Source organism: Hippocampus comes, unplaced genomic scaffold, assembly GCF_001891065.2.
Source record: "Hippocampus comes isolate QL1 unplaced genomic scaffold, H_comes_QL1_v1.1 scaffold155, whole genome shotgun sequence".
NCBI lineage: Eukaryota > Metazoa > Chordata > Actinopteri > Syngnathiformes > Syngnathidae > Hippocampus > Hippocampus comes.
Window position 1 is genome coordinate 773,726 of NW_017804967.1, and position 18,772 is coordinate 792,497.

An 18,772-nucleotide genomic window follows, 5' to 3' on the forward strand; every position below is an offset into this window, starting at 1 on the left:
AAAAATGGAGCTGAGCAGAAGGAAAGTGCCCCTCTATGTGAGTATGTGCTCCAGTTTGCAGTCTTGATGTCAGTAATATGGAATTAGAATATTAAAATGGGAGAACAAAACTAAACTCGGGGACTATAATTTCAGAAGTACATTACTCTCAAGTGGATGTCATGAAATAATACCGCACGTCATTTGAGCATATCAAGGATTTAAGGCCTGTGTCGGTCTTCAGAAAGGTTGTTGAGGTTGAAGTATTTTTATGCCGTGGTCGTATAGGGACCTTCATCTGTCTTTCAATGAGTCACGTATGTCTTTTGAATTGTAGTTTCGTTGGAAAAAAAAACATCAGTCAGTGCCACTATGAATAGAAACTTGGCATCATGTTTGTCTAAATGGCAAATCAGTTACCATTTGATTCATTCAAAGTCTTATTTTTTCTTTGTCTTACCATTTGATTCATTCAAAGTCTTATTTTTTATTTGTCATTCAATTACTCACAGTTAAAAAGGAACATTTATTTGCCTCACATGTGACACATATCTACCTGTGAAATCATTCAGCGGATGTGTTCAGGGTAAATATTTTTCGCCTTTCAGTTTTCTTGATCCCAATAGTGTACGCAAATATTAACGTGAGGATCAAAGGGGTGGTATATTTCTTAGGCTTTAACGTTTGTTCATGTTGTTTGCTTTGTCACGTTGAGGTCACCGCAAGGCTACACAAATAAAGAGCACAACCTATTTGTAACACTGAAAGGCATGCTGCTTGTTTTACCATGAGTCGGATCTTTGCACCAACATCATCATTAAAGTGGAGAGTCTTAATAGTTGTTTTTTTGGTTTGTGGGATAGAATTGTTGTTGTTGTAGCGTAGCCATTCATTTTTTTAATTGGTAAGATGCGTGATACAATAAGATAATGAGAGATGGAACATAAACCATTCTGGAATGCTGCCAGCCTTACACAGGAGTTTTTGCATGGACTTGTGAGCAAAAAATTGAGATGGGCGTACTAGATGGTGGCAGTTCGCAGTTCATAGAGTAAAGCAGCAGTTTGGAATATAATCTAGTTTCTTCAAAAAGGAGGTTAACTGCTTGCTTCATGTACTTCTGATGTACTTCTGCCCTGTGGAGACTCTTTTGCGCAACACATGCTGCATTTCTAGGGATTGAAAGGAGCCTTTTTGACTGGCCGTGTTTGCCATGTGACCACTCCCACAGTGGCGTAGCACTCTCTTGCAGATCTGCCGTCTTGTGTTTGACTGTAAAATTACCAACATCAGGTCTAACATGCCTCCGTGCAGAGTAACTCCACATCCCGTGCAGAATTTTGTGACGGTCACAAAAAAATGGAGCCCAAGGCAAAAGCATAATGGAATTTGCTAGACTGCTGCTCACCGACAATCCTAATGAGGTCAATGGCTAATGAAAATGGACGAATGGATGGTTGGGTGAAGGTGATCCGTCTTGCTGCATCTAAATTTCTAATCTTTATTTTCACGTAAGTTTAAAAAAAAATTAACCACTGTTAAACTTATAAACAAAACACTCACATAGCTTTAAATGTGAGTCTGCGTATGTTGCTTGAACTGAAGTCTGACAAGATTGTTGCTTGAACTGAAGTCATTCATGACAATAGTCTGCCTTTTGGAATACACTCAGAATTGGTTGGGAATCCGATGTGGTGTATTTTCTTGATTTATACATTTGTACAAATTAAGGGCAATATTGTGGGTTAACGTTTGGCGTGTCCTTAATCCTTCCTGTTTGGAGTTTGTATCTTCTCCCTGTGCTCGGGTGGGTCCTCCCTCGCCTACTCCGACTTCCTCCCGCCTTTGAAAAAACATACATGTTACATTTATTGAAGACTCAAGTGTCTGGAGGTGCCCTGTGATCAACCAGGAACCAGTCCAGGCTATATCTAGCCTGCCTCTTGCCAAAAGTCAGCTGCTATAGGCTCTAACTCAACGTGATGCTATTGAAGACAAGTGTTATTGAAAGGATACATGGATAACACAAACAAATTGACACTGGTGGCCATTCCATTTGTGCAAAAGGGATGCGAGTGTGTTTGAATTCATATAAAGAAATGAATGAGCAAATGAATCGCGTCGGATCAGCGTTACATGGGTAAGAAAATTCAAGGACTTTGTTTTCACATGAAAACACGTATCCCCCATTTCTCTGCCGAAGAATTTTTTTCTAAACCCTAACCCCAAGCATGTAAAAATATTTCTCTGCCGAAGAATTTGGCTCATCTCTCATCTCATCCCTTTTTTTCTAAACCCTAACCCCAAGCATGTAAAAATGCCAATGAAAGAAAGAGAACAGGAGACGACTGGAAACACTTTGTGAAGCCCACACTCTCTTACCACACAATTCTAATATTCCATGTACACCGTCTTTCAAGGTCGTCCTTACAGCTGGCGCTTTTGTCTTGCCTTCTGTTCCACAGCCTGTCTCATTTTCTGGTACCTCATTCACTTCATATTTCCCAGAATAATTCACACACTATCTGCTCTATTGATGCTTTACTGTATGTCTTTTGCAATAGATTTATGCCCGCCATGCAACTAGTGAGCTGCAGTCCAATGCAGGAGAACTCTCGGGGATGAGGTTGATGAGATTACTCAGAAGCAGCAGATAAATTATACTTTCCCCATTACTGTCCGTTATCTCATTCTCTGCTTGTAAATATTTCTGTAATGTCATTCATGCCTTCTATTTTCGTCATTGAATTGTAATTTTACGCGGACATAAATTTTGGCAAAATTACCTGATGGAAAACCACTCTTTTAAAATGAATTATTAATCACCGGTTGATCAGTGCACTGGCATTGTAACAGTACTTGCTGCTGATGCTCCGGCCCAGGACCCAGTAACTACATCAACTCTCATGGTGGTGCTTGAAGAAAAGCCCCACGATGACCCAGCGGGATACATTTTAGCCACCGGAGGCTGTTAGTGGCTATGTCTTGGCGGCTCAAACATGTAGGGATGTCCAGTCATAAGAAAGATGTTAGACGAAGGAGCATCCATTTTTCAGCGTGGCCTGGTTTCACACGTTCAGTGGACATGCTCACATTGTTTGAGTGGAGACCAAAGGCTTGAATTTATTATGTTGTATATCAGCCAAATGTTTTACATATTGTGCACATCCTCATGTTCATAATTAAGTCCCTACTTTTAACTTTTATTTATTTTTTTGCAATTGCACATGTTTTGTTGTACTTAAATTGCCTGCATTGAAACAATGGCCCACATTTAAAAGACCTCAACACAGCCTTCCTAATTGGGATTCTCAGTCAAATGAGAGTGCCATAGATATATTGTTACATCCACAATTGACAATTTTAGGCTCCGATCAGTCTATGTCTCTGTGCTATGGTTCTGCTCTAATTCACATTCTCCTTCCTCAGATCAGGCGTCCAAAATGTTCTGGCCTGTTGGGATCAGTGCGGGTCTTTGCGGCAGACACAAAAAAAAAGGCATTCCTGTTTTTATTGAGGGGAACTTTTATTGTACCCTCAAGAGAAAATCTGTTGATAGATTTAGTGTACCACTCAAATATTTACAAATGTACACTAAAATTTAAAAAAAAAAAACAAAAAAAAAACAATCCATGAATCTATATTTTACGCATTTAACTCTTTCTAGTTAATGCCGGTTTTCAATTGTTTTTACCTCAGGGCCAGGCCAAAGTGTTTGCATTATTGGAGGGGGAGGATTCCATGCTTGAAGATGCCGAAGTCTTCATTGTTCTGGAAGGATCCACACTGGTCCATGTCACCAGGGCTCAGAGCGACGTCATGCTCTGCTTCATAGTGCCTGGTATGTGCATGCGTATGTGTGATTGTGCCGTGGAACCTCAAAGTCCACCTCAGTTCGTTTTATGAAAACAAGCAAAATTAATTCATCTCTTCCTTGTCGATTAGTCTTACGTTTTGCTAAAGTCTCGCATGGTGTCACACGCGAAGATGAACTCCTAAATTTTCCTTGACGTGACCTATTTATCTCCAAATTGTACACCTTTTGGGGAATGGACTTTGGCAGGTCGACTGTATATTACCTCTCATGTGTGTCTTACTTAACGCAGAGAAAAAACAAAACAAAACGCATCTTTTAAATATGGAACTCCTGCTTTGGAAAACTGGTGTTTTCAATGCTTTCACTGATATAGCCATGAACAGGATATCACCATTCCGATCATATACTGTAAATGCAGACACACACACACACACACACACACACACACACACACACAGACCAAATCCATGACTTGACGTCTGGAAATGCACAGAATCTTATCAGCTTCCTCTCAGGAGGGAAACGGCGCCACAAACAATATGTCAACATTACGAAGCCCCAGTACAGTTTGACCGAGATGGCAAGCGGTCGCACAGGCCAGCGTTCCCGCTACGAAAAGTGCACTCTGTGAATGCACAAAGGTGGCTAAAGACCAAGGGTTCCTGCCTTTGTCGAAAAAAAATAAATCATCATTATCACCGTGTACCAGAAGGAAATATGCAAGCACAGTAGCCATTATCCGTCAGTAAAGATGCTTTGATGAAATGTCTCAGGAAGCTTAGAAGCACTGTGATTATTTGTTGACCAAATTTTTGGTGTCACTTGTTACCGGACTTTGGATGCAGTACAGAACGAACACATTTAGTGACATGCAGACAAAAGTACCTAGTGGAAACAACGTGTGGATTTTTAATTTATTCATTTATTTATTTTTGTAGGACATAACCTCGCTGAGGTGGTCTCTGTGCAGGCCTACTTGAGCTCCGAAACCACACCTCTCACATGGGTGGGTGGCGCAATGCTGGAATATGTCCAAGACGATGCACAGGTATGAAAGCTACAGTGTTGTGTAAAAGTCTTGGGCCACCACTAGTGTTGTATCATAATAAACCCCTTTTTCACAGTATTTATTTTGACATTGTAAACCCGCAAATAATGACACATACAGTTGGCAGGTTCCACAAAAAAATACAAAAACAATTGCAATAAAATGTTGTCGCTTGCTGGGTGGAGCATGTGATTAACAAGAACATTATTATTTGTGATGCGGAAAAAGTGCTAATTCAGCGATGTACCGCATATTTTTTTTTTCATTTTTGTCATTCACAATGATAAAACTGCTAATACATCAAATCCAATGTAGGCATAAAAGTTGGCATAATACTGTACTGTCTATTTAGAAATCTAGATGTATTTCACAATATTAAGGAAATTGAAAAAAAATGTAATCTGAATAAAAGGAGTGACTTCTATCAGGTTATGAGTTAAAAAGAATTGGTAATATTCACTTTCAGGAGCTGGCAGAGCACCTGGTCACCCACGGATATAGTCTGAGCTCTCTGGATCACAAGGAGCTGAGCAGCCTCTTTAACCTGGGCCAGCAGAGCTCCCGCTGGGCTATGGATCGTCGTGTAGCCCTCGCCATGGCGAACCTGGATATTCCTCCAAATTGGAACGTTCTGGGCAGTCCCAGAACAGACGGTGAGAGCTGGCCTCAATACAGTATCATCTTGTGCATCGAGCAGTCAGATGACATTTGTATTTCAATTTAGAACTAAAAAAAAGAGTGGCCTTGTCTTACAAGGATAAACATTCAAGCCCTGCCTACATTGAAATTTCCTAAACACGTTAGAAAATACTACAGTCCGATGAAATCGGCGTTGAACCTTTATGGCCATAATTCCAAAAGTGCCGCAAACACAACACCGCTTATCACCAAAAGAGCAGGCAAACATGATGGTGGCAGTGTCACAATTTTTTTTTTTTTTTTGCTCTGTTATAAGGGTTATTGCTGATATTAATGGAGAGAAAACATATGAAATGATATATCTTGGTTTCATTTTTTTATCGCTAAAACATGATGTGACCAGACTTTTTTTTTGTATCCAATATATGTATGTGTATGCTAATAAATGCATCTAGAAGCTTCCTTTGCAAGAAAGGTGAACTGTTGAACTCTGTTCCCCGCGACCACTCTCCTCCACTTTCGCCACCATCATTAGCATTTTCCAGTGCTTGCTCGCCGGACCGAAATCGGAAGTGATCATGCTCACATGCGTGCTTCTTGTTGAATTCATCATAGCTAATTAGGCAGCGTCTAATGTGGTTAATAGAGCCGTTCCATCTGGACGTTGCCTGAGGCGGAGCGTCATCCATTTGCGTGTGGCTTGTGCGCTGACCACCATGTTTGCTAGATGCCACCGTCTGTTCATATGAACTCATTTGCGGTTTACACCCACCTACAAGACATAAACAACAAACTAGATTTCAGGCTAATGTTGTTATGGCAGCCTGTTTCATTGCAGTGCCTCCCGCTGAATGTCTGCAGTTAATCAGACTCAAAAGGGATTATACTTGTCAACCTTTTAGCGTTTGACTATTAAACGCAGCTGAAAGAGCAATGCTAATATTGACTTGCACACCCTAAGAACACATCTGTCCAATCCGCTCACCTTGTGAAATTTTGACATACAATATTTAGTCAGCCCTAATGTTTGAATGATGTGGGACGAATATTTAAGGTCTTATTAATTTGTGCATGTTTTGGGCCAGATTTTGTTGCTGGCTGCTGGACCAGTAGCACTTTTACACTGTTTTATTCTGTTCTCATTGGACTTTCATTGGGTGCACCTGTATCATATATTATAATAGAATACAACTGCTGAGCCTATTTTAAAACACAGTCACAAGGCAGTCACGTATATTTTGTAGTTCAGTGTGTGCATTACATTTCTAAGGGGTTGTCATGAGAAGACCCCGCTTTATAGATCTTGTTCGACTGCTGATAGCTGACAAGAAAACATGAAGCCCTTGCCGCTTTTTAAAACATCTTTGGCTGTCTTAAAGTGGGTCAGTGGGCCAGAGTGATTCAGTGATAAGTAGGCTAATTATTATAATAAAGCCACTCATCAGAGGAGATCACTATTACATGTCACAATGGTGATTTAAACCTTGCCACTGACACATAATTTTCAGTTTAATCTCTTTATCACTCACCTGATTGCTTGCTACAGCTGAATGTTAATGTCTTCTTATCACAGATCACAGCCCCAAAGAGTCTCTGCTCCACCTGGCTGTGCGATGGGGTCTGTGTCGACTAGCCGAGCTGTTGCTTTGTCAGCCCGGAGGTCTGATGGCTATCAATCTGCCAAACAAGGAGGGAGTCACGCCGCTGCAGCTGGCACACTCATCGGGCAACAGAGAACTGCTGGAGCTCCTCACGCAGTAAGATTTTAAACTCCATTCAAACAAGTAGCTGAGTTCACAGTACCACTAGTGATGCACGGGTACCTTCTAGTACAGGGATGTGCAACTGGCGACGTGGCAGACATGGCTTCATAGCACTTAAATCCTGTCGTCTACTACAACATGAGTAGGTGTATCAGTTTAATGCAGGACAAACATAGTCCCTCAAAATTAATTAAAGCTCAAGTTTCTTATTTTGCTGTTTTGTGCCATCTTTGAATGGTGAATGTATCCAAGGGAGCCCTTTGTAATGGGGGGGAAAAAAAGTCACATAATGTACGAAGTGAGTAGTCCTCAGCCTCCGATAGAGATTACCAGAAATAACAGACATGATGGTTCTTCCACTTTTTTGGGGACTTTTATATGAAATGCAATGCACAACAAGAAAAACAGCAACATAGATCAGAAATGTTAATCGCCCTTTTCAGTACTGATTTACTTATGACATTTTTAAGACTTAACGGATTGTAATTAAAAACATTCCCACTAGGGAGCACAATTACTCAAATTATGCCTTCAACCAAATTCTTGTTCAAATGTCCAAGTCACTGTTTTGTATTTATTTATTTTTTTTAATGATTTAATTTTGTGGCAGCCCACCCAACCCTCTAGCCACACCTCCTGCAGGACTATCTCAGGTATGGGCAGACCGCTCCCGTTTGCTGAGATACTGTCACGACACGGGGAATCTGACACTGACCGTCCGACAAAATCTCAAGTGGAGCTCAGAGGAAAGCCGGCATGCTGATATTCAGCTGCTCAGAAACCGACTTAGAGATGAGGGCTTCCTGAGAGAGGTCAGTGTGATTGTTTTGTTTTTGTCCTTGTAATGTCTCGGGACTGAACGCTTGAAATAGTAGATGGATGCAACATTGCCACAACCAAGCTGTTCAGCCGTGTCATTTCATAAATAGTATTGAGTGTATGATTGTTCATCTTAAGATTCAAGAAGATTTATTGTGTGTAGTAACAGTATAATCTTCCCATGATTCTTGTATTGAAGGTGTACCTTTCTTCTCCCAGATTAAAGCGCTAAGAAGAGAACGGACAGAGACAATTTTCGGAAAAGAACAATTGGTGGATGATCCTGCAGAAAACGGTATTCTAACCAATCCATATCCGTAAGCTTACTGGGATTTCAGAGTTTAATTTTTCCAGACTTAACTGTTCTTCATGTGGCAACCTTGAGCCACTTTTTTTTTCTCTGCTTTTGTTGCAACTTGACTGACCTCATGTGGAAATGTGAGGTACTGCGTAGAGAAAATGCGGACTGTTTTAGGAAGCAAATTTGAACAATAGAAGTGTTCCATGTTACCAAATTTATTGCTAATCACGACGTGCTTGCCTTTGAGAACTTTAAGGATCATTGTGATTGCATAATAGGACCATAAATAGCACCTGCACTCTTTGTACTGTATGGCCAAATAACCCCAATCATCTCCACTCAAATGCTGAGAGAAATATGTACTTCCATTGAGTATAATGCAGGGTTTTTTTTTGCCTGTTGTAGGACCTTTTCTTGATAAGAGTGGAGATAATTCAGCTGCAGACGAGAATGTGAGTCCAATGATCACCTCATTAAATCACACACGAAACAAAAAACAGAAGTATGGAAACTATTTTCCATTAAACCATGAGCTCCATCAAACCATGAGATGATAATGATTTGTTTTTGAGTCGATTAATGTTTTGTAAGTATGGCAACCAATTGTTCCTTACAGCAAGAACATTTGTAGTATGTTCTACATCAGTGGTCTGTCCCCTCCTGTCAGATATTAACCAGATATCTGGTTAGAGACTGGACCAAAAAATGCAATCTGTACTGATCATCAGATTGTCAAAAAAGTTTGATTGTGGAAGACAGGTGCATTTACCTGTTCCTTTGTACACAAGTCAGTTGACTTATGGTTGTCAAAAAGTAAGCCTTCAAAATAGTTGCAAAAATTTGTTAAAAACAAAGGGGAAAAGTCCAGATGAAGAGACAAAAGCAGAAGAGGGCGACTGTGCTAGAAAAAAAAAATGCCGCATAGAAGAGACAATATCAGCAGTATACGTAAATACTTATTTTTCGCAGCAAGTGCTTCCAGTAGTGGGTCCTGGTAGGTATGTTCATTATTTGCAAACGAACCAAATCGAAACAATTCAGTTCAGTTTGTCAAATCAAAACTGGTCTTTCAATTCAGATCGTCCACCCCCCCCCCCCAACACCGCTAATTTCTCACTTCCTATCTTTGCAAAGCGTGATTTTCAGACATTTTCTGAGTAGTCTGCTTTTAAGTAACAAACTTGGGTGCCATTGGCTCCCATTCACCCAAAATGGGACTGGCTTGTTGAACTGCAACAAGCACAGCTCACACAAATTACAACAATTACATTCAGTTAATGGTGACTTGTCTTTTCAATTCGTTTCTGTGCCAGTCCGTCCAAATATTGTCATATGTGAAACCGATTCATTGCGTGTAAAAGCTTTGGAACGCTTTATTTTTAATTGAAAATTTCTGAACTGTCATATCTTCTGCGCTCAACCTGTGTGAACATCTGCATCAGCCGGGCATAAAGTGCACCGGCACCACCTCACTGCCCCTCAATGCTCCACGTTGTTTCAGTATCATTGTTAAGGTGTTGGAGGCTCCACCTGGCACAGTTGCTTGAATGGCCCACATTGTGAGCATGTTTCATGTTTCTGTAGGACTTGTTGTATACGTTACAGATGGTTACCTAATTGATCTCTCTCGCTGTCGCACACCCGAGTCGCTGCCAAACACTTATGTTTTTGTACTTAGCCAGACTTGGTTTTTTTTTTTTTTTTGTTTGTTTTTTTTTTTTTAGTGGAATGCTTGTAACCTGATGGAAAAGTCTCGCTGTGGAATTGTGCGCGTGCTGCTCGGTGAACATTTTTTTCTCTGGACAGGACTACGAGGAGCCGCTAATGTTTTGCCTCAATCAGGAGGACCAAGAGGACGAGCAATCTGACTCTGGTAAGGGGCCTACTAGAAAAGTAAAACGTCAGAATAGTTCAAGTCCCATTTCAGAATGAATCTCTGTGTAAATATTTCTTTTGACGCTTGTGGTGCTTCAGGTGTGGATATGAATGTGGCTATTGTTGTTTTAGGTGTCCAAGTTAGCTACCAATCATTAAATGAGCTCAACAGTAGGAAACGTTTGACAAATCACATTTCAGCCCTCGCGGCCTCTTTCTTTTGGAGTTTTTGGATGCTTGTTACTCTTTGTTCACCACAGTCAGGACACATGGAAGGGATTTTTTTTAAATAGCGTGCAGAAGAGCGCTCCTGTAACCAACCCCAGAGTCATCCTACTCCTGCCAACAGGTTTTGGATCACAAACGAATTGTAACGATGTGGCTGTAGGTGGCTTCCTTCGGATCTCCTGTTGGGCAAGAGGGAAAAAGGCTTGAGAGGGGGAACATCCTGTGGGTTAATGATTGGCTTGATTAGTTGGTGCGCAAAATGATGCCTGAGCGTAAGAATGTCGCGGTTACAAGCTGAGGCTGCGGGCTTTACAACACTTGGCACTGGACGTCTGCAATTTTAACTTCCTGTGGCTGGTGTTGTTTTCCATGCTTTATGCTTTAGCCATTTTGCTCTCTGCATCTGTGTGCGTCTGCGGCCTTGAGGATATTCACATTATTTTCTGCGCCGTCTTTAAACACAACCGCCAGTGACCTCAAATAATCCCCTGAATGCTCTTTTTTTTTTTTAAATAAAAATAAAAAAGCTCTATCATGACACTGTTCAACATTTCAATGAAAAAATACATGAATTGCACAGGCAGGAAACCACTTTTGTGTAATTGCTAGTGAGCTCTTAATCCTTTATTGACAAGTGATTTCGACAAGTGTCTTTTTTTTTCCCCCGCTCCTTTCTTTTTATCTCACGCTAAACGGACTCTAGACTCGAACCAAGGTGTCATCAAATAGTCCGATGGAATCTCTGCCGTCAGAGCTTCTGCAATGACTGCAAAGGGATGAGGAATTTTGAGCGTAGCCGTCATATTCTCCCTGTACTTCTTGGGATCAGCTTCTTCTCAAATTTATGCTGGCTTAAATGAAAGTACCTAATTTAAATGTATAACTGGAAAATTTGATTTAAGGTTGTTCATGTGAACCTATTGGTTACCAATTGGTACCAAAAAAAAAAAAACATTCCCTTGTTTTCCATCCCTCCTTCTACCTTTGCCCTTCCAATGCCCCCTCAAATTCAAATACCCAACCCAAAAGACACACATGCACGTGACGCACACACTATTCCCCCAAATACTTACACACACAAACAGACTCATTCTCCCACTCCCCCAATTCCCTTCGCAATAGGTCACAATTTTAATTTGAGTTTAGTGAGCAACCAGCAAATGACACTGCTCAATATATCTGAAGAAATAAGTCATGGTTGTGCATGCATGTGTGTTGCGTTTGTTTTCCAGGAGGGAGAATGCAGGGTTAGTGTGCTGCGAACAGGGGCAAGGAGTATAAGGGTACCAAAAAGGGGCTGATTGTGGCTGAATGGGGGTTGCCAAGGCTTTCCCAAAAGCTGTTTCCAGCAGCTTGTCGAGATCCCCGGGGAGAGGCGAGTGGAGCGGTGTGAGAAATGGTGCGCGTCAGTGGAATCGAGAGCAAGAGCGGAGAATTTATGATACAGATAGCTTGGCAGAACGACAACCGATGATGAGTGCGATGCCAAAAATGCTAACAAGAGTCCCCGACCCCAGCTGAGGGATCTAATTGGAGAGCGGAAAAAAAGGATTAAACCTCACACAGACCCCACAAAGCCAGCATTAATGTGCACCCAGTACAGTGCCAAAACCTGCACAAGCAGCCTCACACTTTCACACTGCGTTACTCTGACGCATTCTGCCCTCAGAACTCTCATATGCTTTTTCCATCGCAGTTCAACATTTCGCTGCATTCTCAGCACGTTTGGCATCCAGTGCGGGTGCTATTATCATCTACTTGAGCCTACTTGTGCGCCTGTTGCAGTAAGCCGGGGAACTACAAGTTGGCAAGAGTTGAAAAATGGGGGGTGGCCAGGACGTGGATAGTGAAGAAGAAAATAGCCACGGCTCTGGCTGTTGTCTCCATGGTGAGTCTGCTGACCTGGCAGTCTGCACTCCCTTTCTCCATCCTCACAAGGAGAAACATGGATTTGACATGCCTTACACTTGATTCAAAGAGATTGAAGTCGTCGGGAAGGACTACCTTCAGATGTCAGCTGTCCGGCACACTTAGAGGGGAATGAATGGCTTTTCTGCCTTGCAAGTATGTGCCGAGCGTTCCATCCTGGCGCATCTCTGAGACAATCATGAACTCGCGGGGTTAATGATTTCTCCAGTGTCTGAGAGTCACCTCCACTTGGGTCTCTTGCACTCATGTTTGACTTCTCTGTAGGTTCTGAAGTCGCTTCTGTGTTTGACTTTCTCTCCATCTGGAACCCTCCTTCGATCGCTCTTTCCGGCCCGTCACTGACCTCCCCAACCGCCCTGCCACGACCAACATAGGTTCACCTCCTTGCTCCTTCCAAACTGTGTCTGGCAGATGAGTGAAAAGACCGAGCGATCCAGGGAATTGATTTAGAGTTAGGAAAGTCTGAGAGGGAGAAAGAAAAGTTGAGGATGTGGACAGCACGAGACTCTGAGTTGGACACTTCAGAGTTTTAAAGGGGGAAGGGGAGGGCTTTAGGGGGAGGGGTAGTTCGACAGGGGGGGGGGGCATGCTGGCTCTCTCCTAAAGTGTCAGAGTGTCCACAGTGGGGCTCTGGAGAAAGGAGCAATTGCTGAAGCGAGTGTGCAGTGTCTTCTACCAGAGGGAAATGGATGTAGACTGAGGCTTCTTTTTGCAAGGTTTGAGCTGGAATTGGGAAAGAGCAATTCATGGATTCTGACTCAGATTCTCCTTTCAACTACTCATGGCCGTCTTTTCCGAGGATGAGGATGCGTAAAAGTTCTGGCAAAAAAGGTACCAGAGTGTCGTACCCGATGACTGTAGAAATCTATATGCTGCGTCATGCGTGATACTTGTTGTCATCTGCAGTTTTGTGAAAACAGAAATTTTCAACCCATCTAACGTATTGGTCAGGTGTAACATTTAGAATGCATGCTGATGCTGGTTGACACAAAAGCTTCACTGTTCAACTGACGTTTAGGACGGTTGGAAAATGGACAAGACTATTTTGGAGCGATAAAGTTGAATTAAGACCGGTGCCATCATCACGTATACTTCTTCACCAGCAGTTACCACAACGGAGTGAGATAACTGTTTGTTTGCCGGTGATGTAACCTGATATCTGACAGTGTGTTGCGGAATGTCAGATGGCCTCACGAGGCTGATTGACTGCTTTGAGACTTTCGACATCTTGGGCACACGTTTCATTGTGGAGTCCCGCAGGGCCATGTGATTGTTGACTTCCATGATGTTCACAAAGTAGCTTGAGTATGTTGTGTATACCCCGACTTAGTGCAAAGGTGGGTTGACCCGCCTTAGCAGCTTAGGAGACCTTCTAAATTCATCAAAATTGGGCTTGGACACTGTTGCTTGTGTGTAGAAGCGTTGTGTTTTCTCATGAAGCGAGAGACCGCGCAGACAGACACAGCTGAAGCTCAAGTTACTGTCGTGTCTGTGTCATGGCTTCACTCCAGTCGTCTTTCCCTCATCTTTGACCATAAACCTCAGCAACACAATCCCGGTTATTGCCTCTTAATTGAGATTGACACTGGCCAATTTTATAAACCCAGCCCGCTTGTACTACCAAGCCAAAAACCATGAACTCCACAATCAAATTGACCATATAAAGACTTGGCCAAAATGATTGGCTTGCTTGAATTTGAAGTGGACGTACGGCATCCAGACTTTGAACAGTGAACAAGTTCAGCTGCTAAACACACTTTGTGATTAAAAATTCAGACGATAGACAGAGAAATGTGAGTTCGTTCTTAGGTGAATGCTAATTGTTGCTAAACTCTGCTTATCAACGTTCAATTACATGCATGAGCTAACAGATGATGATCCCATTATCACTCAGCCAAAAACTGCAGATAAGCCAAGGGCAACGGTGTTCAGAAGATTTTAGGGCACAGAACTGTTCAGGTTGTCACAACTGTCTTTGTTTTGATGCCTGATCATCTGGAGGCACTGCATGAAGAATAATGTGACATCACCGCAACAAAGTACAGAACAACCGCATAACTTTGCCTTAAATTCACGAACCTAATGCTAACACAAAGTGAAATGCCATCGATGATCTACTGAATAGAATCGGCGTTGCGGCGCTAAAAACACTTTTTAAAATAAAATCAATTTTTTTGAGCACAAACCTTGGAGCAACAAATGCGGACAGATAACATGACAATACTCGCTGGCATGTATTCTTTATTCTCAATAATGACTCATGTTACTCTGTGTTACTGAGAAGTTGATGACCATGTCTGTATAGTATTGCTGTCAGGTGGCCAAGGTGCGCACACCCAAAGGGGCATCGAATTGTCGAATGAAATGAGGTGAAAACGATGTCGTTTCTTTACACTCTATCGAATTATGTCACTTCTAGTAAAGTAAAATACAGTATTATTTGAGTTATTTTTCAAAAACACATTCTGAACATTTTTGTCAGGTTTTTGGGAGGCTGTAACAGATAAATGGCATTTGCATTCATTTCAATTGGGAATGGCGATTTGAGATACGAGTGTTTTGAGTTACAAGCTTGGATCATATGCCGAGGCACCACTGTAGTTGAAATGACCCACGTGGCTTGAAACGTTCTGCATTGTGTACCTGACGTTTTGGGATGTCTGGTAACAGTCCGACTGCATAAAAATGAAATAAAATGAAGAAAAAAAATCTGTGTATTTTCAGGTGTGACAACCTTTATGTTTGTTTCGTCACTCTGAAGGCCGATAACTGTCCGCGTAAGGTTTTCCTTCCCCGGGATCTCTTGGTCAGCTGAAATGTAAACATCATGGTAAGACGCAATGTGATGCTTGGACCAATTGCAGGTGTCGTTACTCACAGTGGATTTGTGGATTTTGGTGGTCAATTGTTGTTTCTGTATAAATAGCCTTTTCTAAAACCCCGGGGTTAAAAAAAAAAAAAAAAGCTTCTTTTGCTTTGATTTTTTTTTTTTTTTTGTTTCCATTTTTAGACTGAATTTATTATTTTACTTCCCTTCCAATGTTTTTGGCCTCTCCTGAATATGACAGATGTTCAAGGCAGTGCTTCAAAAAATGACCTCATAAAAGCAGAAAAGCTTCGATGATTCGTGTTTTTGTGCTCCCAAAGAACATGAAACGCTCGCCCAAATGACAGGTACGACTGTTTATGTTGAATGTTCCCCGGGAGCCTCCAAACAGAGTGAACCTTGAGAAAGAGCCCTTGTGACAAACCTGCCTCCCCCTTTCCACGCTGCCTTCCTTTCGATGACTCCCTCCCAGGGGTGTGCACGGGTTGAAGGGTCACTCTCTGTGTTTAACTGCCCTGGCCTGGAGACCTGCCACTGACTGGCGTCTTTGTCTTACTTTTCTAGAAGAGCTCTGACACTCTTAAGCTATTCAGGCACCGCTACTGTATAGGGTTAGTGCTCACTCAGGGATATGCTTTGAATATCACATCTCTCCACGTATACCTTCTCCTGGGCACGGTCCTAAACAAATAGCCTGACACGCTGTTAGACATTTCACTAAACCTACTTTTGAAATGGCAACCTGCACGCAGACATCGCTCAACAGTGTGAGTAATCCGATCTCTCCCGGCTTCTCTGTTATTCCTCCGTTAACTAATGTTAAACACAGATCTCATGGCTGACAGTAATGATCACCAGGCAGTGGTTAATGGGTCAGAGGTGTCACAATGATCCAGGCCGTAGCAGCCAGCTGTGGCTTCGAACCTGCTCCAGCAGCTGAATTATTAGCCCCTCTCGGTCAGTGTTCCAGAATGGGGTTTATATGAAATGAAATCCTCTTTCAAACAGTGTTTGACCCTCGACCAATACAGTACAGCGAGATAACACATTCCATTCATGACACTGGTTGACTTGATTAATTGATTAGTCGCTCCAATTGAAAAACTGAAGCAAAATTAATTAAGATCTTCCACATTTACGGGGCAATGTTTGCCATTTGTCAGCAAGTCTGTGTGGTCATTTTCTCGCTCGTCTCTACTTGATATGCTTTCAAGCTACGTGCTTGTCTGCTTGGTAAAATAAATGTCTTCATGCAATTGATATTTAATTACTCGCAATGCTCATATTGCACTTGGCAACTCAACTTTTGAAGTATCTTTTTCCAAGTTGCGTCACATTTGGTCTTTGAAAGTTCTACTGTCTCACCCTGGATTTGATGTTGTAGCACTAAAGTACCTGTAAAGTGAAAATAAATGAGTTAACAACCGTGCCTAATTTGAATAGTAAAAAAAAAAAAAAAGGCAATTACAGAAAATGAGGCTTTTCTGTACTTGTACTTTTATTTTTCTTTAGCACTGGGAAAACCAAGCCCTTGTCTCCACTCTCAAACACTGGGCGCTGAATGTGTGAAGCCAAACCCTGTTGAAAAATTGACGCTGCTTCATCTCACAACCTTCTTATGCTTATGCATGGCTACATGTTTGTGCTGCGAAAATACATCCAATATCAAGAAGAATCATCTGCTTACTGGAATATATCTCACCAGGTCATCGAGGACGAGAGGCACTAGATACCAGCCAGATGGGCAGCGGGCTCCTCCCTTAATAATTTAAATAATGACACAGACATGTAAATTTTTGCGTCTTGGGAAGATGCATTTTCAGTGACGCATGCATAGCTAGCTTGCTAACTGCATGCTGTCGTGATAGAAATCATATAACGGGGGACTCATACCTGTCACTCAACGACTGTATTTCATTGGGCAGCTCAAGTTTTAATATACTGTACATTGGGGGAGGGGCAACTTATGTCGGGTGCCCGAGGCCATCACCAGGCACAGTTTTACGAAATGTGAAATGGTGCGAAAACATTTTAGTACATTTACTCGAGACCTTTCTCAGTTTACTGGGTCTTCAATGTGTTATTAAACCATTTTCCATGGACTATCTTTTGTGCTGAGTTCTGCTGCAACATCTGGTGTCTTTGGGTTTTAAGACATATGGTGTACTCCCAGAGTTTGGAAGTCGTGATCAAGGACATGCGTGTTGTTTATATCATACAGATGTGCGACTTACATCTGATTTCGTACCTTTTACGTTACACATGAATGAACCAAGACTCATCTGGTTCTCTCATCAATGTCTACTTGACTCCTTGTGGGTTCTCAGATTTATTGGACTCGCAGCCAACAGGAAGCAGAGCCATTTGCTGGTCTGATTCACTCTCCTCTATAAAGTCGGACTTCTTTCCTCCTACTGTGTGGTGCCAGCAGCTTGGAAGCACAAACTACCGGGTTTTGGCGTTTGAGTGACAGCTGTTTCTGAGTTCAAAAGGAATGTTTTTGAAACATGGTTACCGGTGCAAGTGTGGTCCTTTAGAAAGTGATGCTATAAATCCAAGCATGACATTAACTGAGTTAAGGACGCTGTCATTGTGGGGTTAACACAATGAGCATTGTACTTGTACCGCCGGATGTTAATGTGGTTAGGAATTTTTTTTTTCCATTGAATGCATCACCGAATGGGATACCGCTGCACCTTGATACACTTCACATTCACTGAAAAGCTTACTCATGTTGGTCTCCCAAAAGATAGTTTGTAACAATATAACAAGAAAGTCAAAGTAATAGAATACGAAATTATATTCTCCAATTTGGACAGACAAGTTTGATCGACAACATATTATTTTGCTGTTGTGTGTGTGTGTGTGTGTGTGTGTGTGTGTGTGTGTGTGTGTGTGTGTGTGTGTGTGTGTGTGTGTGTGTGTGTGTGTGTGTTTTCAGGATTCAGTTCAGGATTATTCAGAAAGACTACTGAAAAGAAAAAAAACATATCATATGGCCTTGTGACCATCTTAGACCTGCGCTGTACTTGATTGTACATTAAGGTGTCTAAATTCAGTTCAACTCAACTTTATGTATAGAGGACTCAAAAAAAAAAGACAGACACTCAGGCTTAAAAACAAAGACTGTCAGGCTGAATTTCATTATTTCATCCCCAGATACTAAGCTAATACTAAAACTACCGCCTGGATTCGTTCCCAGAAACAGCGCTTCGAAGCTGAGTTTTGGATAGAGTGCATGTGTGTTTTAAGAGCAGGCGTGTTTTTGCAAAGCTAAACCTGGCTGCCTCTCACAGTGGCTCCACTGTGTAGAATATGTTCCCCCTCAGTGCTACTGTGTGCTCACTGGAAGTTATCTTCTCGCCACTGCCACACTGAAGGTTCGGGTGGGGGGAAGAAACAAGCATACAGATGCCTTGGCACAACGCCTGACACACCCTTTCACGTGTGTGTGCAAAGGGCCTTTGAGAGACGCACACACACACACACACACACACACACACACACACACACACACACACACACACACACACACACACACACACAT

At 42.0% G+C, this 18,772-nt stretch overlaps 1 protein-coding gene across 6 annotated transcripts in view; it reads left to right on the forward strand.

Moving 5' to 3' along the window:
- Nucleotides 1-9: 9 nt before the first annotated feature.
- arhgef28a (Rho guanine nucleotide exchange factor (GEF) 28a) overlaps nt 10-18,772 on the forward strand; it is a 37,546-nt gene continuing 18,783 nt past the window's right edge. For 4 of the 6 annotated variants that reach the window (XM_019887501.1, XM_019887524.1, XM_019887513.1 and 1 more), the window contains exons 1-9: nt 10-37; nt 3,679-3,820; nt 4,735-4,844; nt 5,311-5,497; nt 7,057-7,240; nt 7,857-8,058; nt 8,285-8,360; nt 8,772-8,818; nt 10,173-10,239. In XM_019887501.1, the coding sequence (XP_019743060.1) occupies nt 3,721-3,820; nt 4,735-4,844; nt 5,311-5,497; nt 7,057-7,240; nt 7,857-8,058; nt 8,285-8,360; nt 8,772-8,818; nt 10,173-10,239 (973 nt within the window). In that variant the 5' untranslated portion in view covers nt 10-37; nt 3,679-3,720. Of the gene's footprint in view, nt 38-3,678; nt 3,821-4,734; nt 4,845-5,310; nt 5,498-7,056; nt 7,241-7,856; nt 8,059-8,284; nt 8,361-8,771; nt 8,819-10,172; nt 10,240-13,007; nt 13,230-18,772 lie in introns of those variants that run through there. The other 2 variants (XM_019887541.1, XM_019887551.1) reach the window with 2 other exon arrangements.